General features: G+C 54.3%; 6 protein-coding genes across 12 annotated transcripts; all 6 read right to left on the bottom strand.

Moving 5' to 3' along the window:
- Positions 1-120: 120 nt before the first annotated feature.
- On the bottom strand, positions 121-1982 carry LOC130149608 (coiled-coil domain-containing protein 81-like). 2 transcript variants are annotated; one of them, XM_056339438.1, is made up of 3 exons: positions 1216-1982; positions 744-805; positions 121-313 (listed from the first exon to the last, which is right to left on the bottom strand). In XM_056339438.1, the coding sequence occupies exons 1-3, from the start codon at positions 1316-1318 to the stop codon at positions 131-133; spliced, it is 348 nt and encodes a 115-aa protein (XP_056195413.1). In that variant the 5' UTR covers positions 1319-1982; the 3' UTR covers positions 121-130. The 2 variants fall into 2 exon arrangements, with proteins under 2 accessions (XP_056195413.1, XP_056195414.1); XM_056339439.1 differs by having other exon boundaries at positions 928-1970.
- Positions 1983-4519: 2537 nt separating this feature from the next.
- On the bottom strand, positions 4520-8655 carry LOC130149594 (uncharacterized). 3 transcript variants are annotated; one of them, XM_056339413.1, is made up of 6 exons: positions 8091-8655; positions 7695-7819; positions 6403-6511; positions 5209-6046; positions 5025-5086; positions 4520-4594 (listed from the first exon to the last, which is right to left on the bottom strand). In XM_056339413.1, the coding sequence occupies exons 1-4, from the start codon at positions 8222-8224 to the stop codon at positions 5674-5676; spliced, it is 741 nt and encodes a 246-aa protein (XP_056195388.1). In that variant the 5' UTR covers positions 8225-8655; the 3' UTR covers positions 4520-4594; positions 5025-5086; positions 5209-5673. The 3 variants fall into 3 exon arrangements, with proteins under 3 accessions (XP_056195388.1, XP_056195390.1, XP_056195387.1); XM_056339415.1 differs by having other exon boundaries at positions 5497-6046; XM_056339412.1 differs by having other exon boundaries at positions 5025-6046.
- Positions 8656-9964: 1309 nt separating this feature from the next.
- On the bottom strand, positions 9965-14164 carry LOC130149602 (coiled-coil domain-containing protein 81-like). 2 transcript variants are annotated; one of them, XM_056339431.1, is made up of 7 exons: positions 14062-14164; positions 13590-13651; positions 13006-13159; positions 12375-12834; positions 11979-12103; positions 10683-10791; positions 9965-10327 (listed from the first exon to the last, which is right to left on the bottom strand). In XM_056339431.1, the coding sequence occupies exons 1-4, from the start codon at positions 14162-14164 to the stop codon at positions 12530-12532; spliced, it is 624 nt and encodes a 207-aa protein (XP_056195406.1). In that variant the 3' UTR covers positions 9965-10327; positions 10683-10791; positions 11979-12103; positions 12375-12529. The 2 variants fall into 2 exon arrangements, with proteins under 2 accessions (XP_056195406.1, XP_056195405.1); XM_056339430.1 differs by lacking the exon at positions 14062-14164 and adding an exon at positions 13774-13917.
- Positions 14165-14238: 74 nt separating this feature from the next.
- Positions 14239-18447, bottom strand: LOC130149591 (coiled-coil domain-containing protein 81-like). Of its 3 annotated transcripts, none has more exons than XM_056339408.1 (7): positions 18057-18186; positions 17873-17934; positions 17289-17442; positions 16658-17117; positions 16262-16386; positions 14966-15074; positions 14239-14611 (listed from the first exon to the last, which is right to left on the bottom strand). In XM_056339408.1, exons 4-7 carry the CDS (start codon positions 16789-16791, stop codon positions 14239-14241), a joined length of 741 nt encoding a protein of 246 aa, XP_056195383.1. In that variant the 5' UTR covers positions 16792-17117; positions 17289-17442; positions 17873-17934; positions 18057-18186. The 3 variants fall into 3 exon arrangements, with proteins under 3 accessions (XP_056195383.1, XP_056195385.1, XP_056195384.1); XM_056339410.1 differs by lacking the exon at positions 18057-18186 and adding an exon at positions 18345-18447 and having other exon boundaries at positions 14309-14611; XM_056339409.1 differs by having other exon boundaries at positions 14309-14611; positions 18057-18183.
- A 74-nt stretch (positions 18448-18521) lies between these two features.
- LOC130149592 (uncharacterized) lies at positions 18522-21105 on the bottom strand. Its single transcript, XM_056339411.1, has 4 exons — positions 20941-21105; positions 20545-20669; positions 19249-19357; positions 18522-18894 (listed from the first exon to the last, which is right to left on the bottom strand). Exons 1-4 carry the CDS (start codon positions 21072-21074, stop codon positions 18522-18524), a joined length of 741 nt encoding a protein of 246 aa, XP_056195386.1. The 5' UTR covers positions 21075-21105.
- Positions 21106-21119: 14 nt separating this feature from the next.
- Positions 21120-21712, bottom strand: LOC130149725 (coiled-coil domain-containing protein 81-like). The gene is made up of 2 exons (XM_056339676.1): positions 21572-21712; positions 21120-21400 (listed from the first exon to the last, which is right to left on the bottom strand). Exons 1-2 carry the CDS (start codon positions 21594-21596, stop codon positions 21120-21122), a joined length of 306 nt encoding a protein of 101 aa, XP_056195651.1. The 5' UTR covers positions 21597-21712.
- Positions 21713-23341: the final 1629 nt, after the last annotated feature.

The following is a 23341-nucleotide window of genomic DNA, read 5'->3' as shown; positions in this document are numbered from 1 at the left end:
CACGAGAGGGATGGAGGTGCTCACCCTGCAGCCCTCCCCGAGGGATTCTTACTGCGCGTGTCCTGTTTGCGGACCAGCTTCGCAGAGGGGCCAGTTTGCTTCTCGCCAAGGGATGTGATAACTCCCATCTTCACCCACACCATGCAGTTGTTGTCCTACCAGACAGGTCATCCTCGTTGTCCATGAGGTTGTGGATGTCTCTGAGGGTCCTGGACAGGCGAAACACAGGCCTCTGGATAGTGACAATCTCTGTCCCAACCTGCTTCTGTGCGGGGACCACGTCAAAGGAGCCGAGGGTGGGAATTCGTACCCCCTGGAGCAGAGAAGAAGGGCGTGAAGGGTGAAGAGGGAAGAGCTGGGGGATGGCTCCACCCAGGGATGGTACCTCGGACCCTGCCACCTCCCGCTCTTTGGAGGCATCAGCTGGGACAGTGGGGAGAGCTTTGGGGAGGAGATGCCGAGTCCTCTCCTTCCTTTTCCTCCTTGGAAAAAGCGGGACTTGGGGGCAGAAGCCACTCAAGGGCATCCAGGGTTCTCCAACAACGGATCAGCCTTGCAGTAGAAGACTACCTAGCAGAGGTGACACCACCCTTGCCCGAGCCCTGTTTTGTCTCTCAGTGGGGATTTTGTGGGGAGTTCCCTGCTTTTTGAGGAGGGAAGGAGCAACTGCAGCCCAAGCTCCACGGCCACGGGATCCCCCCAGCTTCTCTAGGGGGATGAGGAAGATGCGGGTGTCACTCTACCTTGTGTAGCAAGAGCTGTTGTTGGATGTAGCTGGCCACTGCGTCCCAGATGGCTGTTTGCTCTGGAAAGCAAAGGAAAACCAGGTCACACTCTCTGTCTGCTGGCTCTGCCTGCGTCCCACCCCCACAACGCCACAACTCTCAGTCCTGACAACACTCCTGTAGTGGCTGTGGGTGCTTGTACCTCTGAGGGTGATGCTGGGCATCACGAAGATGGGCTTCATCCCATCCCAGAAGTCCATCTTGTTTTGCCTTATGCTAGCGGGTCACTGCTTTGTGGCAACAGCCGTGTAGGAAGCTCTTCCCTGTGTTCACCCCAGAGATGCTCCTCCAGAGTGTGGGAACAACCACCCTACGCCCCCTTTTGTACCCCTGCGTGGCCTGTGTCACAGACCGTGCACATGCCTGCACAGAAACGCTTGCCGAGGGAAACCATCCCTTGGGTATCAAATACAGAAACAGCACTGAAAACCTTGACTTCTGAGAGAGTCACTGCAGCCTTCTCCCAGGTCATTAAACAGCATGCTGGTGGCTGGGATCACCACTGCGTGTGCGTCACTTGCTTTCATGTCCATCTTTGTTACCCAAAGATTGGTCGAGTGAACTTTCCAAGACTTGTTTTGAAATTTAGAAAGCAGGCATTCTCTTATTACGGTGCCGGGAGCATGGGGGATCCCGCTAAGACTGTATACCGTGGGTCTTTCAGCACCGACCGGAACCTTTCAGGTCTTGATTGTACTAATTGTGCTGCCTCGTCTCTTGTTGGCAGCGGAGTCATGACCTTGTAGGTGAGCTCCTTGGGCATCCAGGCTTCCGGGCTCATTGATGAATTTGTTTCAGTGTTGAATTTGCTTCCAACAGGGTATATTTTTTCTCCTTGTCTTTGCTTGTGCCTCTGCAGTCTTGCTGCTTGTGTTTGGTTCGGCTTTGCTGCTTGGCCTTTGGCTGCAGGTTTGCCTTTGGATTGGCCGCTCACCAGCAACTTTTTTCCAGACACGGCCCCGGGGATCCCTGGCAGCTGCCTGGAAGGACATAACACAAGGACTTTGCCCGAGGCCATGATGGCTTCGGGGCTACATCCTGCCCTGCAAGCCATGTGCCTCTTGGCGCAGCCTCCGGCAGCTCAGGAGGGGAAATGCCCTCCCCAAGCCGGCACCCTCAGCTGACACACAGCTGTCCCCATGTCCCCAGGCCACACCTGTGCTCTCATGAAGGGGAGGAGGACACCCCCCCCCCCTTTGAAATGGGGGCTCCCCTAGCCCCATCGCACTGCCCTGTGCTGCTGTCAGGCAGTGATGAACCCAGTGAGGGTTTGGGGCTCTCACCGGGTCGGCAAGTAACCCGATGCAGATGCTCAGTCCTGAGCCCCCAGACTCACCTAGCCTGGTGCTTCGTCCTCTTATTCATCGCCGCCTTATTGTGGACTTCCTCCTGTTTGTTAGTAACCGAGCTGGAATCAGCAGGCAAAGGCACTTCAGGAAGTCCCGCTGCAAATGGGAAGGAGAAACCTCGTCAAGAAGAGCATCACCGTGATGCTCCCAGTCCCAGGGACATGGAGCGGTGCTCACATCTCATCCCAAAACATCCAAGGCAGCCGTTCTGCTCTATCCACTGCCTCCCCAATACCAGCAAAAGTGATATGAATCACTTAGCATAACTTGGCGTTAGCAGCTGGGAAGCCTTGGCTGCAAGCTGTGAAAGCTAAAATCGTTGGATTTACACCCACATTTTTCCCTACTTGGACAAAAGGAGGCCTCGAGACAGCTGCTTTTATCAGCATAAGGCTTGAGGAAAGCGGGTGAACCCCTGTCTGCTTTCACGTGGAAAGGATGATGATTAACCTGTGCTCCATCGCTCTGGGGATTTGCTTATTCCCCTACTATTTTTTCAAGGGTTCTTGGAAATAAAAGGTGTAGAATTAGCAGGGAAATCTGCTCTCATTCGGGACATGGATTACTCGGTGCTGGCCAGTAAAACTAAAGATGTGTCCTAGGAGCTGTCTGCTTACAGGCTGTACTAGCAGACACCGTGCATCTCCCACCAAGTTATGGCTGGCTTGGAAGGAGGTTTACACCGAGAGAAGGACAGGCTCTGATAAATCCCGAGCAAGTCAAAACTACGTGCAATATTCCTCCCCTCGTTTCTAAGAAACGCAAGTCCTCCTTGAAGCGGTACGGGTTATGCCGGCTGTAATAAATCTATCAAGATCCTGCCTGAGATTCTGCTTGGGGGATCCTAGGGTTGAGCAAAAAGGGAAAATATCTGCATGAGTGCATGTGTGGAGTCGAGGCAGCGTGCCCGTTGGATCAGTGGCCCGCCATGAAGGGTCTACAAAGTCTCAGGTGGTAGAACTTGACGCCTTGAGCGTGCACCAAGTTCCTTTTCCCCAGCAACCAGCGCTCACCGGGCTCCTCGGCGAAGGCACTGGTAGCGCCGGGGTTTGGAAAAAGGGGAGGTGGGTGATGTAGGCAAGCCTCTTTTGGAGAGGGAATGTTAAGTCATTCCCAAGAATCCGAGCATCCTGGCCCACTCCCAAAGCCAAGCTTGGGAGAAGAGGCCGTGCCAATGTGGCACGAAGCTTTGGTGCAAGCATTTGACCATCATTGCTGTGGATTTTCCTACCGGAAGCCGCTTGCCCATGCTACGGAAAAGAGCCGGGAACTGCCTTACCTTTTGTGTGTTGCCTGATGGGTGGCAAATCCTCTTCTTTCTTCCACATGTCCTCACCAAGGGCACGCCTCAAGACCTTGAGAGGGTGCCTGGACTGAGATTTGGGCACAAACTCCAGTTCAAACCTGGTGACAAAGAGGTGACAGTGGCATGATCAAAGGCACTACCAGCCCTTTTTGCTCTGCTCCCAGCCAGAGCTTGGCACCATTGTAAAAGGTGTTTTTTCCCCCCACAAATCATCCATTCCCCATCCCCAGGGAGCATCCCAGGAAATGGGGTCGCCCAGGAAAGGTGTCCCGGTGTCCTCAAATCCTTCCTCCATCCCATCGTTTGCAGGAATGACAACAGGGCAGAGCCACAGCAGGACCCCCGTGGTCACTTGGGGGAAGGACTCACTCAGGAAAGATGATGACACGGCTGGTGCGAGTCAGGGAAGAAACAGGTACCATCCGGGACACCACCATGTCCAGCAGCTGGGGAAACTGCAATGGAGGAACACGGAGATGCCAGGACATCCTCGACGTGACCATGACACTCAATCACGGAGGAGTTCAGGGCGGCATGAGCCGCTGGAGCCACAGGGAATCCAAAACACTCACTATGAGTGCAGCCATTCTGAGGTTTGTCTTCCCAGATATCTCTTCCAGGAAATCATAGTAGAATCTCATTTGCACCATCCTGTCTTCAATGAGGAGCACCCCAACATCTCTCAGGACAAGTGCAATGCTCTTCCCCTTCGCCAGGCAGTGAGACAGGAGGGACATGGTGCCTAGGATGCATCCCTCCACTTTGCACCGGGACACGTGGGCATCCGTGGCCACCTTGGCATATTTCACAGGCGCCAACACCTTATTGTCTTGAAAAACCACACGAGAGGGATGGAGGCGCTCACCCTGCAGCCCTCCCCGAGGGATTCTTACTGCGCGTGTCCTGTTTGCGGACCAGCTTCGCAGAGGGGCCAGTTTGCTTCTCGCCAAGGGATGTGATAACTCCCATCTTCACCCACACCATGCAGTTGTTGTCCTACCAGACATGTCATCCTCGTTGTCCATGAGGTTGTGGATGTCTCTGAGGGTCCTGGACAGGCGAAACACAGGCTTCTGGATAGTGACAATCTCTGTCCCAACCTGCTTCTGTGCGGGGACCACGTCAAAGGAGCCGAGGGTGGGAATTCGTACCCCCTGGAGCAGAGAAGAAGGGCGTGAAGGGTGAAGAGGGAAGAGCTGGGGGATGGCTCCACCCAGGGATGGTACCTCGGACCCTGCCACCTCCCACTCTTTGGAGGCATCAGCTGGGACAGTGGGGAGAGCTTTGGGGAGGAGATGCCGAGTCCTCTCCTTCCTTTTCCTCCTTGGAAAAAGCGGGACTTGGGGGCAGAAGCCACTCAAGGGCATCCAGGGTTCTCCAACAACGGATCAGCCTTGCAGTAGAAGACTACCTAGCAGAGGTGACACCACCCTTGCCCGAGCCCTGTTTTGTCTCTCAGTGGGGATTTTGTGGGGAGTTCCCTGCTTTTTGAGGAGGGAAGGAGCAACTGCAGCCCAAGCTCCACGGCCACGGGATCCCCCCAGCTTCTCTAGGGGGATGAGGAAGATGCGGGTGTCACTCTACCTTGTGTAGCAAGAGCTGTTGTTGGATGTAGCTGGCCACTGCGTCCCAGATGGCTGTTTGCTCTGGAAAGCAAAGGAAAACCAGGTCACACTCTGTGTCTGCTGGCTCTGCCTGCGTCCCACCCCCACAACGCCACAACTCTCAGTCCTGACAACACTCCTGTAGTGGCTGTGGGTGCTTGTACCTCTGAGGGTGATGCTGGGCATCACGAAGATGGGCTTCATCCCATCCCAGAAGTCCATCTTGTTTTGCCTTATGCTAGCGGGTCACTGCTTTGTGGCAACAGCCGTGTAGGAAGCTCTTCCCTGTGTTCACCCCAGAGATGCTCCTCCAGAGTGTGGGAACAACCACCCTACGCCCCCTTTTGTACCCCTGCGTGGCCTGTGTCACAGACCGTGCACATGCCTGCACAGAAACGCTTGCCGAGGGAAACCATCCCTTGGGTATCAAATACAGAAACAGCACTGAAAACCTTGACTTCTGAGAGAGTCACTGCAGCCTTCTCCCAGGTCATTAAACAGCATGCTGGTGGCTGGGATCACCACTGCGTGTGCGTCACTTGCTTTCATGTCCATCTTTGTTACCCAAAGATTGGTCGAGTGAACTTTCCAAGACTTGTTTTGAAATTTAGAAAGCAGGCATTCTCTTATTACGGTGCCGGGAGCATGGGGGATCCCGCTAAGACTGTATACCGTGGGTCTTTCAGCACCGACCGGAACCTTTCAGGTCTTGATTGTACTAATTGTGCTGCCTCGTCTCTTGTTGGCAGCGGAGTCATGACCTTGTAGGTGAGCTCCTTGGGCATCCAGGCTTCCGGGCTCATTGATGAATTTGTTTCAGTGTTGAATTTGCTTCCAACAGGGTATATTTTTTCTCCTTGTCTTTGCTTGTGCCTCTGCAGTCTTGCTGCTTGTGTTTGGTTCGGCTTTGCTGCTTGGCCTTTGGCTGCAGGTTTGCCTTTGGATTGGCCGCTCACCAGCAACTTTTTTCCAGACACGGCCCCGGGGATCCCTGGCAGCTGCCTGGAAGGACATAACACAAGGACTTTGCCCGAGGCCATGATGGCTTCGGGGCTACATCCTGCCCTGCAAGCCATGTGCCTCTTGGCGCAGCCTCCGGCAGCTCAGGAGGGGAAATGCCCTCCCCAAGCCGGCACCCTCAGCTGACACACAGCTGTCCCCATGTCCCCAGGCCACACCTGTGCTCTCATGAAGGGGAGGAGGACACCCCCCCCCCCTTTGAAATGGGGGCTCCCCTAGCCCCATCGCACTGCCCTGTGCTGCTGTCAGGCAGTGATGAACCCAGTGAGGGTTTGGGGCTCTCACCGGGTCGGCAAGTAACCCGATGCAGATGCTCAGTCCTGAGCCCCCAGACTCACCTAGCCTGGCGCTTCGTCCTCTTATTCATCGCCGCCTTATTGTGGACTTCCTCCTGTTTGTTAGTAACCGAGCTGGAATCAGCAGGCAAAGGCACTTCAGGAAGTCCCGCTGCAAATGGGAAGGAGAAACCTCGTCAAGAAGAGCATCACCGTGATGCTCCCAGTCCCAGGGACATGGAGCGGTGCTCACATCTCATCCCAAAACATCCAAGGCAGCCGTTCTGCTCTATCCACTGCCTCCCCAATACCAGCAAAAGTGATATGAATCACTTAGCATAACTTGGCGTTAGCAGCTGGGAAGCCTTGGCTGCAAGCTGTGAAAGCTAAAATCGTTGGATTTACACCCACATTTTTCCCTACTTGGACAAAAGGAGGCCTCGAGACAGCTGCTTTTATCAGCATAAGGCTTGAGGAAAGCGGGTGAACCCCTGTCTGCTTTCACGTGGAAAGGATGATGATTAACCTGTGCTCCATCGCTCTGGGGATTTGCTTATTCCCCTACTATTTTTTCAAGGGTTCTTGGAAATAAAAGGTGTAGAATTAGCAGGGAAATCTGCTCTCATTCGGGACATGGATTACTCGGTGCTGGCCAGTAAAACTAAAGATGTGTCCTAGGAGCTGTCTGCTTACAGGCTGTACTAGCAGACACCGTGCATCTCCCACCAAGTTATGGCTGGCTTGGAAGGAGGTTTACACCGAGAGAAGGACAGGCTCTGATAAATCCCGAGCAAGTCAAAACTACGTGCAATATTCCTCCCCTCGTTTCTAAGAAACGCAAGTCCTCCTTGAAGCGGTACGGGTTATGCCGGCTGTAATAAATCTATCAAGATCCTGCCTGAGATTCTGCTTGGGGGATCCTAGGGTTGAGCAAAAAGGGAAAATATCTGCATGAGTGCATGTGTGGAGTCGAGGCAGCGTGCCCGTTGGATCAGTGGCCCGCCATGAAGGGTCTACAAAGTCTCAGGTGGTAGAACTTGACGCCTTGAGCGTGCACCAAGTTCCTTTTCCCCAGCAACCAGCGCTCACCGGGCTCCTCGGCGAAGGCACTGGTAGCGCCGGGGTTTGGAAAAAGGGGAGGTGGGTGATGTAGGCAAGCCTCTTTTGGAGAGGGAATGTTAAGTCATTCCCAAGAATCCGAGCATCCTGGCCCACTCCCAAAGCCAAGCTTGGGAGAAGAGGCCGTGCCAATGTGGCACGAAGCTTTGGTGCAAGCATTTGACCATCATTGCTGTGGATTTTCCTACCGGAAGCCGCTTGCCCATGCTACGGAAAAGAGCCGGGAACTGCCTTACCTTTTGTGTGTTGCCTGATGGGTGGCAAATCCTCTTCTTTCTTCCACATGTCCTCACCAAGGGCACGCCTCAAGACCTTGAGAGGGTGCCTGGACTGAGATTTGGGCACAAACTCCAGTTCAAACCTGGTGACAAAGAGGTGACAGTGGCATGATCAAAGGCACTACCAGCCCTTTTTGCTCTGCTCCCAGCCAGAGCTTGGCACCATTGTAAAAGGTGTTTTTTCCCCCCACAAATCATCCATTCCCCATCCCCAGGGAGCATCCCAGGAAATGGGGTCGCCCAGGAAAGGTGTCCCGGTGTCCTCAAATCCTTCCTCCATCCCATCGTTTGCAGGAATGACAACAGGGCAGAGCCACAGCAGGACCCCCGTGGTCACTTGGGGGAAGGACTCACTCAGGAAAGATGATGACACGGCTGGTGCGAGTCAGGGAAGAAACAGGTACCATCCGGGACACCACCATGTCCAGCAGCTGGGGAAACTGCAATGGAGGAACACGGAGATGCCAGGACATCCTCGACGTGACCATGACACTCAATCACGGAGGAGTTCAGGGCGGCATGAGCCGCTGGAGCCACAGGGAATCCAAAACACTCACTATGAGTGCAGCCATTCTGAGGTTTGTCTTCCCAGATATCTCTTCCAGGAAATCATAGTAGAATCTCATTTGCACCATCCTGTCTTCAATGAGGAGCACCCCAACATCTCTCAGGACAAGTGCAATGCTCTTCCCCTTCGCCAGGCAGTGAGACAGGAGGGACATGGTGCCTAGGATGCATCCCTCCACTTTGCACCGGGACACGTGGGCATCCGTGGCCACCTTGGCATATTTCACAGGCGCCAACACCTTATTGTCTGGAAAAACCACACGAGAGGGATGGAGGCGCTCACCCTGCAGCCCTCCCCGAGGGATTCTTACTGCGCGTGTCCTGTTTGCGGACCAGCTTCGCAGAGGGGCCAGTTTGCTTGTCGCAAAGGGATGTGATAACTCCCATCTTCACCCACACCATGCAGTTGTTGTCCTACCAGACATGTCATCCTCGTTGTCCATGAGGTTGTGGATGTCTCTGAGGGTCCTGGACAGGCGAAACACAGGCTTCTGGATAGTGACAATCTCTGTCCCAACCTGCTTCTGTGCGGGGACCACGTCAAAGGAGCCGAGGGTGGGAATTCGTACCCCCTGGAGCAGAGAAGAAGGGCGTGAAGGGTGAAGAGGGAAGAGCTGGGGGATGGCTCCACCCAGGGATGGTACCTCGGACCCTGCCACCTCCCACTCTTTGGAGGCATCAGCTGGGACAGTGGGGAGAGCTTTGGGGAGGAGATGCCGAGTCCTCTCCTTCCTTTTCCTCCTTGGAAAAAGCGGGACTTGGGGGCAGAAGCCACTCAAGGGCATCCAGGGTTCTCCAACAACGGATCAGCCTTGCAGTAGAAGACTACCTAGCAGAGGTGACACCACCCTTGCCCGAGCCCTGTTTTGTCTCTCAGTGGGGATTTTGTGGGGAGTTCCCTGCTTTTTGAGGAGGGAAGGAGCAACTGCAGCCCAAGCTCCACGGCCACGGGATCCCCCCAGCTTCTCTAGGGGGATGAGGAAGATGCGGGTGTCACTCTACCTTGTGTAGCAAGAGCTGTTGTTGGATGTAGCTGGCCACTGCGTCCCAGATGGCTGTTTGCTCTGGAAAGCAAAGGAAAACCAGGTCACACTCTCTGTCTGCTGGCTCTGCCTGCGTCCCACCCCCACAACGCCACAACTCTCAGTCCTGACAACACTCCTGTAGTGGCTGTGGGTGCTTGTACCTCTGAGGGTGATGCTGGGCATCACGAAGATGGGCTTCATCCCATCCCAGAAGTCCATCTTGTTTTGCCTTATGCTAGCGGGTCACTGCTTTGTGGCAACAGCCGTGTAGGAAGCTCTTCCCTGTGTTCACCCCAGAGATGCTCCTCCAGAGTGTGGGAACAACCACCCTACGCCCCCTTTTGTACCCCTGCGTGGCCTGTGTCACAGACCGTGCACATGCCTGCACAGAAACGCTTGCCGAGGGAAACCATCCCTTGGGTATCAAATACAGAAACAGCACTGAAAACCTTGACTTCTGAGAGAGTCACTGCAGCCTTCTCCCAGGTCATTAAACAGCATGCTGGTGGCTGGGATCACCACTGCGTGTGCGTCACTTGCTTTCATGTCCATCTTTGTTACCCAAAGATTGGTCGAGTGAACTTTCCAAGACTTGTTTTGAAATTTAGAAAGCAGGCATTCTCTTATTATGGTGCCGGGAGCATGGGGGATCCCGCTAAGACTGTATACCGTGGGTCTTTCAGCACCGACCGGAACCTTTCAGGTCTTGATTGTACTAATTGTGCTGCCTCGTCTCTTGTTGGCAGCGGAGTCATGACCTTGTAGGTGAGCTCCTTGGGCATCCAGGCTTCCGGGCTCATTGATGAATTTGTTTCAGTGTTGAATTTGCTTCCAACAGGGTATATTTTTTCTCCTTGTCTTTGCTTGTGCCTCTGCAGTCTTGCTGCTTGTGTTTGGTTCGGCTTTGCTGCTTGGCCTTTGGCTGCAGGTTTGCCTTTGGATTGGCCGCTCACCAGCAACTTTTTTCCAGACACGGCCCCGGGGATCCCTGGCAGCTGCCTGGAAGGACATAACACAAGGACTTTGCCCAAGGCCATGATGGCTTCGGGGCTACATCCTGCCCTGCAAGCCATGTGCCTCTTGGCGCAGCCTCCGGCAGCTCAGGAGGGGAAATGCCCTCCCCAAGCCGGCACCCTCAGCTGACACACAGCTGTCCCCATGTCCCCAGGCCACACCTGTGCTCTCATGAAGGGGAGGAGGACCCCCCCCCCCCTTTGAAATGGGGGCTCCCCTAGCCCCATCGCACTGCCCTGTGCTGCTGTCAGGCAGTGATGAACCCAGTGAGGGTTTGGGGCTCTCACCGGGTCGGCAAATAACCCGATGCAGATGCTCAGTCCTGAGCCCCCAGACTCACCTAGCCTGGCGCTTCGTCCTCTTATTCATCGCCGCCTTATTGTGGACTTCCTCCTGTTTGTTAGTAACCGAGCTGGAATCAGCAGGCAAAGGCACTTCAGGAAGTCCCGCTGCAAATGGGAAGGAGAAACCTCGTCAAGAAGAGCATCACCGTGATGCTCCCAGTCCCAGGGACATGGAGCGGTGCTCACATCTCATCCCAAAACATCCAAGGCAGCCGTTCTGCTCTATCCACTGCCTCCCCAATACCAGCAAAAGTGATATGAATCACTTAGCATAACTTGGCGTTAGCAGCTGGGAAGCCTTGACTGCAAGCTGTGAAAGCTAAAATCGTTGGATTTACACCCACATTTTTCCCTACTTGGACAAAAGGAGGCCTCGAGACAGCTGCTTTTATCAGCATAAGGCTTGAGGAAAGCGGGTGAACCCCTGTCTGCTTTCACGTGGAAAGGATGATGATTAACCTGTGCTCCATCACTCTGGGGATTTGCTTATTCCCCTACTATTTTTTCAAGGGTTCTTGGAAATAAAAGGTGTAGAATTAGCAGGGAAATCTGCTCTCATTCGGGACATGGATTACTCGGTGCTGGCCAGTAAAACTAAAGATGTGTCCTAGGAGCTGTCTGCTTACAGGCTGTACTAGCAGACACCGTGCATCTCCCACCAAGTTATGGCTGGCTTGGAAGGAGGTTTACACCGAGAGAAGGACAGGCTCTGATAAATCCCGAGCAAGTCAAAACTACGTGCAATATTCCTCCCCTCGTTTCTAAGAAACGCAAGTCCTCCTTGAAGCGGTACGGGTTATGCCGGCTGTAATAAATTAATCTATCAAGATCCTGCCTGAGATTCTGCTTGGGGGATCCTAGGGTTGAGCAAAAAGGGAAAATATCTGCATGAGTGCATGTGTGGAGTCGAGGCAGCGTGCCCGTTGGATCAGTGGCCCGCCATGAAGGGTCTACAAAGTCTCAGGTGGTAGAACTTGACGCCTTGAGCGTGCACCAAGTTCCTTTTCCCCAGCAACCAGCGCTCACCGGGCTCCTCGGCGAAGGTACGGGTAGCGCCGGGGTTTGGAAAAAGGGGAGGTGGGTGATGTAGGCAAGCCTCTTTTGGAGAGGGAATGTTAAGTCATTCCCAAGAATCCGAGCATCCTGGCCCACTCCCAAAGCCAAGCTTGGGAGAAGAGGCCGTGCCAATGTGGCACGAAGCTTTGGTGCAAGCATTTGACCATCATTGCTGTGGATTTTCCTACCGGAAGCCGCTTGCCCATGCTACGGAAAAGAGCCGGGAACTGCCTTACCTTTTGTGTGTTGCCTGATGGGTGGCAAATCCTCTTCTTTCTTCCACATGTCCTCACCAAGGGCACGCCTCAAGACCTTGAGAGGGTGCCTGGACTGAGATTTGGGCACAAACTCCAGTTCAAACCTGGTGACAAAGAGGTGACAGTGGCATGATCAAAGGCACTACCAGCCCTTTTTGCTCTGCTCCCAGCCAGAGCTTGGCACCATTGTAAAAGGTGTTTTTTCCCCCCACAAATCATCCATTCCCCATCCCCAGGGAGCATCCCAGGAAATGGGGTCGCCCAGGAAAGGTGTCCCGGTGTCCTCAAATCCTTCCTCCATCCCATCGTTTGCAGGAATGACAACAGGGCAGAGCCACAGCAGGACCCCCGTGGTCACTTGGGGGAAGGACTCACTCAGGAAAGATGATGACACGGCTGGTGCGAGTCAGGGAAGAAACAGGTACCATCCGGGACACCACCATGTCCAGCAGCTGGGGAAACTGCAATGGAGGAACACGGAGATGCCAGGACATCCTCGACGTGACCATGACACTCAATCACGGAGGAGTTCAGGGCGGCATGAGCCGCTGGAGCCACAGGGAATCCAAAACACTCACTATGAGTGCAGCCATTCTGAGGTTTGTCTTCCCAGATATCTCTTCCAGGAAATCATAGTAGAATCTCATTTGCACCATCCTGTCTTCAATGAGGAGCACCCCAACATCTCTCAGGACAAGTGCAATGCTCTTCCCCTTTGCCAGGCAGTGAGACAGGAGGGACATGGTGCCTAGGATGCATCCCTCCACTTTGCACCGGGACACGTGGGCATCCGTGGCCACCTTGGCATATTTCACAGGCGCCAACACCTTATTGTCTGGAAAAACCACACGAGAGGGATGGAGGCGCTCACCCTGCAGCCCTCCCCGAGGGATTCTTACTGCGCGTGTCCTGTTTGCGGACCAGCTTCGCAGAGGGGCCAGTTTGCTTGTCGCAAAGGGATGTGATAACTCCCATCTTCACCCACACCATGCAGTTGTTGTCCTACCAGACAGGTCATCCTCGTTGTCCATGAGGTTGTGGATGTCTCTGAGGGTCCTGGACAGGCGAAACACAGGCCTCTGGATAGTGACAATCTCTGTCCCAACCTGCTTCTGTGCGGGGACCACGTCAAAGGAGCCGAGGGTGGGAATTCGTACCCCCTGGAGCAGAGAAGAAGGGCGTGAAGGGTGAAGAGGGAAGAGCTGGGGGATGGCTCCACCCAGGGATGGTACCTCGGACCCTGCCACCTCCCGCTCTTTGGAGGCACCAGCTGGGACAGTGGGGAGAGCTTTGGGGAGGAGATGCCGAGTCCTCTCCTTCCTTTTCCTCCTTGGAAAAAGCGGGACTTGGGGGCAGAAGCCACTCAAGGGCATCCAGGGTTCTCCAACAACGGATCAGCCTTGCAGTAGAAGACTACCTAGCAGAGGTGACACCACCCTTGCCCGAGCCCTGTTTTCTCTCTCAGTGGGGATTTTGTGGGGAGTTCCCTGCTTTTTGAGGAGGGAAGGAGCAACTGCAGCCCAAGCTCCACGGCCACGGGATCCCCCCAGCTTCTCTAGGGGGATGAGGAAGATGCGGGTGTCACTCTACCTTGTGTAGCAAGAGCTGTTGTTGGATGTAGCTGGCCACTGCGTCCCAGATGGCTGTTTGCTCTGGAAAGCAAAGGAAAACCAGGTCACACTCTCTGTCTGCTGGCTCTGCCTGCGTCCCACCCCCACAACGCCACAACTCTCAGTCCTGACAACACTCCTGTAGTGGCTGTGGGTGCTTGTACCTCTGAGGGTGATGCTGGGCATCACGAAGATGGGCTTCATCCCATCCCAGAAGTCCATCTTGTTTTGCCTTATGCTAGCGGGTCACTGCTTTGTGGCAACAGCCGTGTAGGAAGCTCTTCCCTGTGTTCACCCTAGAGATGCTCCTCCAGAGTGTGGGAACAACCACCCTACACCCCCTTTTGTACCCCTGCGTGGCCTGTGTCACAGACCGTGCACATGCCTGCACAGAAACGCTTGCCGAGGGAAACCATCCCTTGGGTATCAAATACAGAAACAGCACTGAAAACCTTGACTTCTGAGAGAGTCACTGCAGCCTTCTCCCAGGTCATTAAACAGCATGCTGGTGGCTGGGATCACCACTGCGTGTGCGTCACTTGCTTTCATGTCCATCTTTGTTACCCAAAGATTGGTCGAGTGAACTTTCCAAGACTTGTTTTGAAATTTAGAAAGCAGGCATTCTCTTATTACGGTGCCGGGAGCATGGGGGATCCCGCTAAGACTGTATACCGTGGGTCTTTCAGCACCGACCGGAACCTTTCAGGTCTTGATTGTACTAATTGTGCTGCCTCGTCTCTTGTTGGCAGCGGAGTCATGACCTTGTAGGTGAGCTCCTTGGGCATCCAGGCTTCCGGGCTCATTGATGAATTTGTTTCAGTGTTGAATTTGCTTCCAACAGGGTATATTTTTTCTCCTTGTCTTTGCTTGTGCCTCTGCAGTCTTGCTGCTTGTGTTTGGTTCGGCTTTGCTGCTTGGCCTTTGGCTGCAGGTTTGCCTTTGGATTGGCCGCTCACCAGCAACTTTTTTCCAGACACGGCCCCGGGGATCCCTGGCAGCTGCCTGGAAGGACATAACACAAGGACTTTGCCCGAGGCCATGATGGCTTCAGGGCTACATCCTGCCCTGCAAGCCATGTGCCTCTTGGCGCAGCCTCCGGCAGCTCAGGAGGGGAAATGCCCTCCCCAAGCCGGCACCCTCAGCTGACACACAGCTGTCCCCATGTCCCCAGGCCACACCTGTGCTCTCATGAAGGGGAGGAGGACCCCCCCCCCCTTTGAAATGGGGGCTCCCCTAGCCCCATCGCACTGCCCTGTGCTGCTGTCAGGCAGTGATGAACCCAGTGAGGGTTTGGGGCTCTCACCGGGTCGGCAAATAACCCGATGCAGATGCTCAGTCCTGAGCCCCCAGACTCACCTAGCCTGGCGCTTCGTCCTCTTATTCATCGCCGCCTTATTGTGGACTTCCTCCTGTTTGTTAGTAACCGAGCTGGAATCAGCAGGCAAAGGCACTTCAGGAAGTCCCGCTGCAAATGGGAAGGAGAAACCTCGTCAAGAAGAGCATCACCGTGATGCTCCCAGTCCCAGGGACATGGAGCGGTGCTCACATCTCATCCCAAAACATCCAAGGCAGCCGTTCTGCTCTATCCACTGCCTCCCCAATACCAGCAAAAGTGATATGAATCACTTAGCATAACTTGGCGTTAGCAGCTGGGAAGCCTTGGCTGCAAGCTGTGAAAGCTAAAATCGTTGGATTTACACCCACATTTTTCCCTACTTGGACAAAAGGAGGCCTTGAGACAGCTGCTTTTATCAGCATAAGGCTTGAGGAAAGCGGGTGAACCCCTGTCTGCTTTCACGTGGAAAGGATGATGATTAACCTGTGCTCCATCGCTCTGGGGATTTGCTTATTCCCCTACTATTTTTTCAAGGGTTCTTGGAAATAAAAGGTGTAGAATTAGCAGGCAAATCTGCTCTCATTCGGGACATGGATTACTCGGTGCTGACCAGTAAAACTAAAGATGTGTCCTAGGAGCTGTCTGCTTACAGGCTGTACTAGCAGACACCGTGCATCTCCCACCAAGTTATGGCTGGCTTGGAAGGAGGTTTACACCGAGAGAAGGACAGGCTCTGATAAATCCCGAGCAAGTCAAAACTACGTGCAATATTCCTCCCCTCGTTTCTAAGAAACGCAAGTCCTCCTTGAAGCGGTACGGGTTATGCCGGCTGTAATAAATTAATCTATCAAGATCCTGCCTGAGATTCTGCTTGGGGGATCCTAGGGTTGAGCAAAAAGGGAAAATATCTGCATGAGTGCATGTGTGGAGTCGAGGCAGCGTGCCCGTTGGATCAGTGGCCCGCCACAAAGGGTCTACAAAGTCTCAGGTGGTAGAACTTGACGCCTTGAGCGTGCACCAAGTTCCTTTTCCCCAGCAACCAGCGCTCACCGGGCTCCTCGGCGAAGGTACGGGTAGCGCCGGGGTTTGGAAAAAGGGGAGGTGGGTGATGTAGGCAAGCCTCTTTTGGAGAGGGAATGTTAAGTCATTCCCAAGAATCCGAGCATCCTGGCCCACTCCCAAAGCCAAGCTTGGGAGAAGAGGCCGTGCCAATGTGGCACGAAGCTTTGGTGCAAGCATTTGACCATCATTGCTGTGGATTTTCCTACCGGAAGCCGCTTGCCCATGCTACGGAAAAGAGCCGGGAACTGCCTTACCTTTTGTGTGTTGCCTGATGGGTGGCAAATCCTCTTCTTTCTTCCACATGTCCTCACCAAGGGCACGCCTCAAGACCTTGAGAGGGTGCCTGGACTGAGATTTGGGCACAAACTCCAGTTCAAACCTGGTGACAAAGAGGTGACAGTGGCATGACCAAAGGCACTACCAGCCCTTTTTGCTCTGCTCCCAGCCAGAGCTTGGCACCATTGTAAAAGGTGTTTTTTCCCCCCACAAATCATCCATTCCCCATCCCCAGGGAGCATCCCAGGAAATGGGGTCGCCCAGGAAAGGTGTCCCGGTGTCCTCAAATCCTTCCTCCATCCCATCGTTTGCAGGAATGACAACAGGGCAGAGCCACAGCAGGACCCCCGTGGTCACTTGGGGGAAGGACTCACTCAGGAAAGATGATGACACGGCTGGTGCGAGTCAGGGAAGAAACAGGTACCATCCGGGACACCACCATGTCCAGCAGCTGGGGAAACTGCAATGGAGGAACACGGAGATGCCAGGACATCCTCGACGTGACCATGACACTCAATCACGGAGGAGTTCAGGGCGGCATGAGCCGCTGGAGCCACAGGGAATCCAAAACACTCACTATGAGTGCAGCCATTCTGAGGTTTGTCTTCCCAGATATCTCTTCCAGGAAATCATAGTAGAATCTCATTTGCACCATCCTGTCTTCAATGAGGAGCACCCCAACATCTCTCAGGACAAGTGCAATGCTCTTCCCCTTCGCCAGGCAGTGAGACAGGAGGGACATGGTGCCTAGGATGCATCCCTCCACTTTGCACCGGGACACGTGGGCATCCGTGGCCACCTTGGCATATTTCACAGGCGCCAACACCTTATTGTCTGGAAAAACCACACGAGAGGGATGGAGGCGCTCACCCTGCAGCCCTCCCCGAGGGATTCTTACTGCGCGTGTCCTGTTTGCGGACCAGCTTCGCAGAGGGGCCAGTTTGCTTGTCGCAAAGGGATGTGATAACTCCCATCTTCACCCACACCATGCAGTTGTTGTCCTACCAGACAGGTCATCCTCGTTGTCCATGAGGTTGTGGATGTCTCTGAGGGTCCTGGACAGGCGAAACACAGGCCTCTGGATAGTGACAATCTCTGTCCCAACCTGCTTCTGTGCGGGGACCACGTCAAAGGAGCCGAGGGTGGGAATTCGTACCCCCTGGAGCAGAGAAGAAGGGCGTGAAGGGTGAAGAGGGAAGAGCTGGGGGATGGCTCCACCCAGGGATGGTACCTCGGACCCTGCCACCTCCCGCTCTTTGGAGGCACCAGCTGGGACAGTGGGGAGAGCTTTGGGGAGGAGATGCCGAGTCCTCTCCTTCCTTTTCCTCCTTGGAAAAAGCGGGACTTGGGGGCAGAAGCCACTCAAGGGCATCCAGGGTTCTCCAACAACGGATCAGCCTTGCAGTAGAAGACTACCTAGCAGAGGTGACACCACCCTTGCCCGAGCCCTGTTTTCTCTCTCAGTGGGGATTTTGTGGGGAGTTCCCTGCTTTTTGAGGAGGGAAGGAGCAACTGCAGCCCAAGCTCCACGGCCACGGGATCCCCCCAGCTTCTCTAGGGGGATGAGGAAGATGCGGGTGTCACTCTACCTTGTGTAGCAAGAGCTGTTGTTGGATGTAGCTGGCCACTGCGTCCCAGATGGCTGTTTGCTCTGGAAAGCAAAGGAAAACCAGGTCACACTCTCTGTCTGCTGGCTCTGCCTGCGTCCCACCCCCACAACGCCACAACTCTCAGTCCTGACAACACTCCTGTAGTGGCTGTGGGTGCTTGTACCTCTGAGGGTGATGCTGGGCATCACGAAGATGGGCTTCATCCCATCCCAGAAGTCCATCTTGTTTTGCCTTATGCTAGCGGGTCACTGCTTTGTGGCAACAGCCGTGTAGGAAGCTCTTCCCTGTGTTCACCCTAGAGATGCTCCTCCAGAGTGTGGGAACAACCACCCTACACCCCCTTTTGTACCCCTGCGTGGCCTGTGTCACAGACCGTGCACATGCCTGCACAGAAACGCTTGCCGAGGGAAACCATCCCTTGGGTATCAAATACAGAAACAGCACTGAAAACCTTGACTTCTGAGAGAGTCACTGCAGCCTTCTCCCAGGTCATTAAACAGCATGCTGGTGGCTGGGATCACCACTGCGTGTGCGTCACTTGCTTTCATGTCCATCTTTGTTACCCAAAGATTGGTCGAGTGAACTTTCCAAGACTTGTTTTGAAATTTAGAAAGCAGGCATTCTCTTATTACGGTGCCGGGAGCATGGGGGATCCCGCTAAGACTGTATACCGTGGGTCTTTCAGCACCGACCGGAACCTTTCAGGTCTTGATTGTACTAATTGTGCTGCCTCGTCTCTTGTTGGCAGCGGAGTCATGACCTTGTAGGTGAGCTCCTTGGGCATCCAGGCTTCCGGGCTCATTGATGAATTTGTTTCAGTGTTGAATTTGCTTCCAACAGGGTATATTTTTTCTCCTTGTCTTTGCTTGTGCCTCTGCAGTCTTGCTGCTTGTGTTTGGTTCGGCTTTGCTGCTTGGCCTTTGGCTGCAGGTTTGCCTTTGGATTGGCCGCTCACCAGCAACTTTTTTCCAGACACGGCCCCGGGGATCCCTGGCAGCTGCCTGGAAGGACATAACACAAGGACTTTGCCCGAGGCCATGATGGCTTCAGGGCTACATCCTGCCCTGCAAGCCATGTGCCTCTTGGCGCAGCCTCCGGCAGCTCAGGAGGGGAAATGCCCTCCCCAAGCCGGCACCCTCAGCTGACACACAGCTGTCCCCATGTCCCCAGGCCACACCTGTGCTCTCATGAAGGGGAGGAGGACCCCCCCCCCCTTTGAAATGGGGGCTCCCCTAGCCCCATCGCACTGCCCTGTGCTGCTGTCAGGCAGTGATGAACCCAGTGAGGGTTTGGGGCTCTCACCGGGTCGGCAAATAACCCGATGCAGATGCTCAGTCCTGAGCCCCCAGACTCACCTAGCCTGGCGCTTCGTCCTCTTATTCATCGCCGCCTTATTGTGGACTTCCTCCTGTTTGTTAGTAACCGAGCTGGAATCAGCAGGCAAAGGCACTTCAGGAAGTCCCGCTGCAAATGGGAAGGAGAAACCTCGTCAAGAAGAGCATCACCGTGATGCTCCCAGTCCCAGGGACATGGAGCGGTGCTCACATCTCATCCCAAAACATCCAAGGCAGCCGTTCTGCTCTATCCACTGCCTCCCCAATACCAGCAAAAGTGATATGAATCACTTAGCATAACTTGGCGTTAGCAGCTGGGAAGCCTTGGCTGCAAGCTGTGAAAGCTAAAATCGTTGGATTTACACCCACATTTTTCCCTACTTGGACAAAAGGAGGCCTTGAGACAGCTGCTTTTATCAGCATAAGGCTTGAGGAAAGCGGGTGAACCCCTGTCTGCTTTCACGTGGAAAGGATGATGATTAACCTGTGCTCCATCGCTCTGGGGATTTGCTTATTCCCCTACTATTTTTTCAAGGGTTCTTGGAAATAAAAGGTGTAGAATTAGCAGGGAAATCTGCTTTCATTCGGGACATGGATTACTCGGTGCTGGCCAGTAAAACTAAAGATGTGTCCTAGGAGCTGTCTGCTTACAGGCTGTACTAGCAGACACCGTGCATCTCCCACCAAGTTATGGCTGGCTTGGAAGGAGGTTTACACCGAGAGAAGGACAGGCTCTGATAAATCCCGAGCAAGTCAAAACTACGTGCAATATTCCTCCCCTCGTTTCTAAGAAACGCAAGTCCTCCTTGAAGCGGTACGGGTTATGCCGGCTGTAATAAATTAATCTATCAAGATCCTGCCTGAGATTCTGCTTGGGGGATCCTAGGGTTGAGCAAAAAGGGAAAATATCTGCATGAGTGCATGTGTGGAGTCGAGGCAGCGTGCCCGTTGGATCAGTGGCCCGCCATGAAGGGTCTACAAAGTCTCAGGTGGTAGAACTTGACGCCTTGAGCGTGCACCAAGTTCTTTTTCCCCAGCAACCAGCGCTCACCGGGCTCCTCGGCGAAGGCACTGGTAGCGCCGGGGTTTGGAAAAAGGGGAGGTGGGTGATGTAGGCAAGCCTCTTTTGGAGAGGGAATGTTAAGTCATTCCCAAGAATCCGAGCATCCTGGCCCACTCCCAAAGCCAAGCTTGGGAGAAGAGGCCGTGCCAATGTGGCACGAAGCTTTGGTGCAAGCATTTGACCATCATTGCTGTGGATTTTCCTACCGGAAGCCGCTTGCCCATGCTACGGAAAAGAGCCGGGAACTGCCTTACCTTTTGTGTGTTGCCTGATGGGTGGCAAATCCTCTTCTTTCTTCCACATGTCCTCACCAAGGGCACGCCTCAAGACCTTGAGAGGGTGCCTGGACTGAGATTTGGGCACAAACTCCAGTTCAAACCTGGTGACAAAGAGGTGACAGTGGCATGACCAAAGGCACCACCAGCCCTTTTTGCTCTGCTCCCAGCCAGAGCTTGGCACCATTGTAAAAGGTGTTTTTTCCCCCCACAAATCATCCATTCCCCATCCCCAGGGAGCATCCCAGGAAATGGGGTCGCCCAGGAAAGGTGTCCCGGTGTCCTCAAATCCTTCCTCCATCCCATCGTTTGCAGGAATGACAACAGGGCAGAGCCACAGCAGGACCCCCGTGGTCACTTGGGGGAAGGACTCACTCAGGAAAGATGATGACACGGCTGGTGCGAGTCAGGGAAGAAACAGGTACCATCCGGGACACCACCATGTCCAGCAGCTGGGGAAACTGCAATGGAGGAACACGGAGATGCCAGGACATCCTCGACGTGACCATGACACTCAATCACGGAGGAGTTCAGGGCGGCATGAGCCGCTGGAGCTACAGGGAATCCAAAACACTCACTATGAGTGCAGCCATTCTGAGGTTTGTCTTCCCAGATATCTCTTCCAGGAAATCATAGTAGAATCTCATTTGCACCATCCTGTCTTCAATGAGGAGCACCCCAACATCTCTCAGGACAAGTGCAATGCTCTTCCCCTTCGCCAGGCAGTGAGACAGGAGGGACATGGTGCCTAGGATGCATCCCTCCACTTTGCACCGGGACACGTGGGCATCCGTGGCCACCTTGGCATATTTCACAGGCGCCAACACCTTATTGTCTGGAAAAACCACATGAGAGGGATGGAGGCGCTCACCCTGCAGCCCTCCCCGAGGGATTCTTACTGCGCGTGTCCTGTTTGCGGACCAGCTTCGCAGAGGGGCCAGTTTGCTTCTCGCCAAGGGATGTGATAACTCCCATCTTCACCCACACCATGCAGTTGTTGTCCTACCAGACAGGTCATCCTCGTTGTCCATGAGGTTGTGGATGTCTCTGAGGGTCCTGGACAGGCGAAAGACAGGCTTCTGGATAGTGACAATCTCTGTCCCAACCTGCTTCTGTGCGGGGACCACGTCAAAGGAGCCGAGGGTGGGAATTCCTACCCCCTGGAGCAGAGAAGAAGGGCGTGAAGGGTGAAGAGGGAAGAGCTGGGGGATGGCTCCACCCAGGGATGGTACCTCGGACCCTGCCACCTCCCACTCTTTGGAGGCATCAGCTGGGACAGTGGGGAGAGCTTTGGGGAGGAGATGCCGAGTCCTCTCCTTCCTTTTCCTCCTTGGAAAAAGCGGGACTTGGGGGCAGAAGCCACTCAAGGGCATCCAGGGTTCTCCAACAACGGATCAGCCTTGCAGTAGAAGACTACCTAGCAGAGGTGACACCACCCTTGCCCGAGCCCTGTTTTGTCTCTCAGTGGGGATTTTGTGGGGAGTTCCCTGCTTTTTGAGGAGGGAAGGAGCAACTGCAGCCCAAGCTCCACGGCCACGGGATCCCCCCAGCTTCTCTAGGGGGATGAGGAAGATGCGGGTGTCACTCTACCTTGTGTAGCAAGAGCTGTTGTTGGATGTAGCTGGCCACTGCGTCCCAGATGGCTGTTTGCTCTGGAAAGCAAAGGAAAACCAGGTCACACTCTCTGTCTGCTGGCTCTGCCTGCGTCCCACCCCCACAACGCCACAACTCTCAGTCCTGACAACACTCCTGTAGTGGCTGTGGGTGCTTGTACCTCTGAGGGTGATGCTGGGCATCACGAAGATGGGCTTCATCCCATCCCAGAAGTCCATCTTGTTTTGCCTTATGCTAGCGGGTCACTGCTTTGTGGCAACAGCCGTGTAGGAAGCTCTTCCCTGTGTTCACCCCAGAGATGCTCCTCCAGAGTGTGGGAACAACCACCCTACGCCCCCTTTTGTACCCCTGCGTGGCCTGTGTCACAGACCGTGCACATGCCTGCACAGAAACGCTTGCCGAGGGAAACCATCCCTTGGGTATCAAATACAGAAACAGCACTGAAAACCTTGACTTCTGAGAGAGTCACTGCAGCCTTCTCCCAGGTCATTAAACAGCATGCTGGTGGCTGGGATCACCACTGCGTGTGCGTCACTTGCTTTCATGTCCATCTTTGTTACCCAAAGATTGGTCGAGTGAACTTTCCAAGACTTGTTTTGAAATTTAGAAAGCAGGCATTCTCTTATTATGGTGCCGGGAGCATGGGGGATCCCGCTAAGACTGTATACCGTGGGTCTTTCAGCACCGACCGGAACCTTTCAGGTCTTGATTGTACTAATTGTGCTGCCTCGTCTCTTGTTGGCAGCGGAGTCATGACCTTGTAGGTGAGCTCCTTGGGCATCCAGGCTTCCGGGCTCATTGATGAATTTGTTTCAGTGTTGAATTTGCTTCCAACAGGGTATATTTTTTCTCCTTGTCTTTGCTTGTGCCTCTGCAATCTTGCTGCTTGTGTTTGGTTCGGCTTTGCTGCTTGGCCTTTGGCTGCAGGTTTGCCTTTGGATTGGCCGCTCACCAGCAACTTTTTTCCAGACACGGCCCCGGGGATCCCTGGCAGCTGCCTGGAAGGACATAACACAAGGACTTTGCCCAAGGCCATGATGGCTTCGGGGCTACATCCTGCCCTGCAAGCCATGTGCCTCTTGGCGCAGCCTCCGGCAGCTCAGGAGGGGAAATGCCCTCCCCAAGCCGGCACCCTCAGCTGACACACAGCTGTCCCCATGTC

Source organism: Falco biarmicus, chromosome 5 (genome assembly GCF_023638135.1).
Source record: "Falco biarmicus isolate bFalBia1 chromosome 5, bFalBia1.pri, whole genome shotgun sequence".
NCBI classification, from domain to species: Eukaryota; Metazoa; Chordata; class Aves; order Falconiformes; family Falconidae; genus Falco; species Falco biarmicus.
This window is presented reverse-complemented; position numbering and strand designations above follow the sequence as displayed.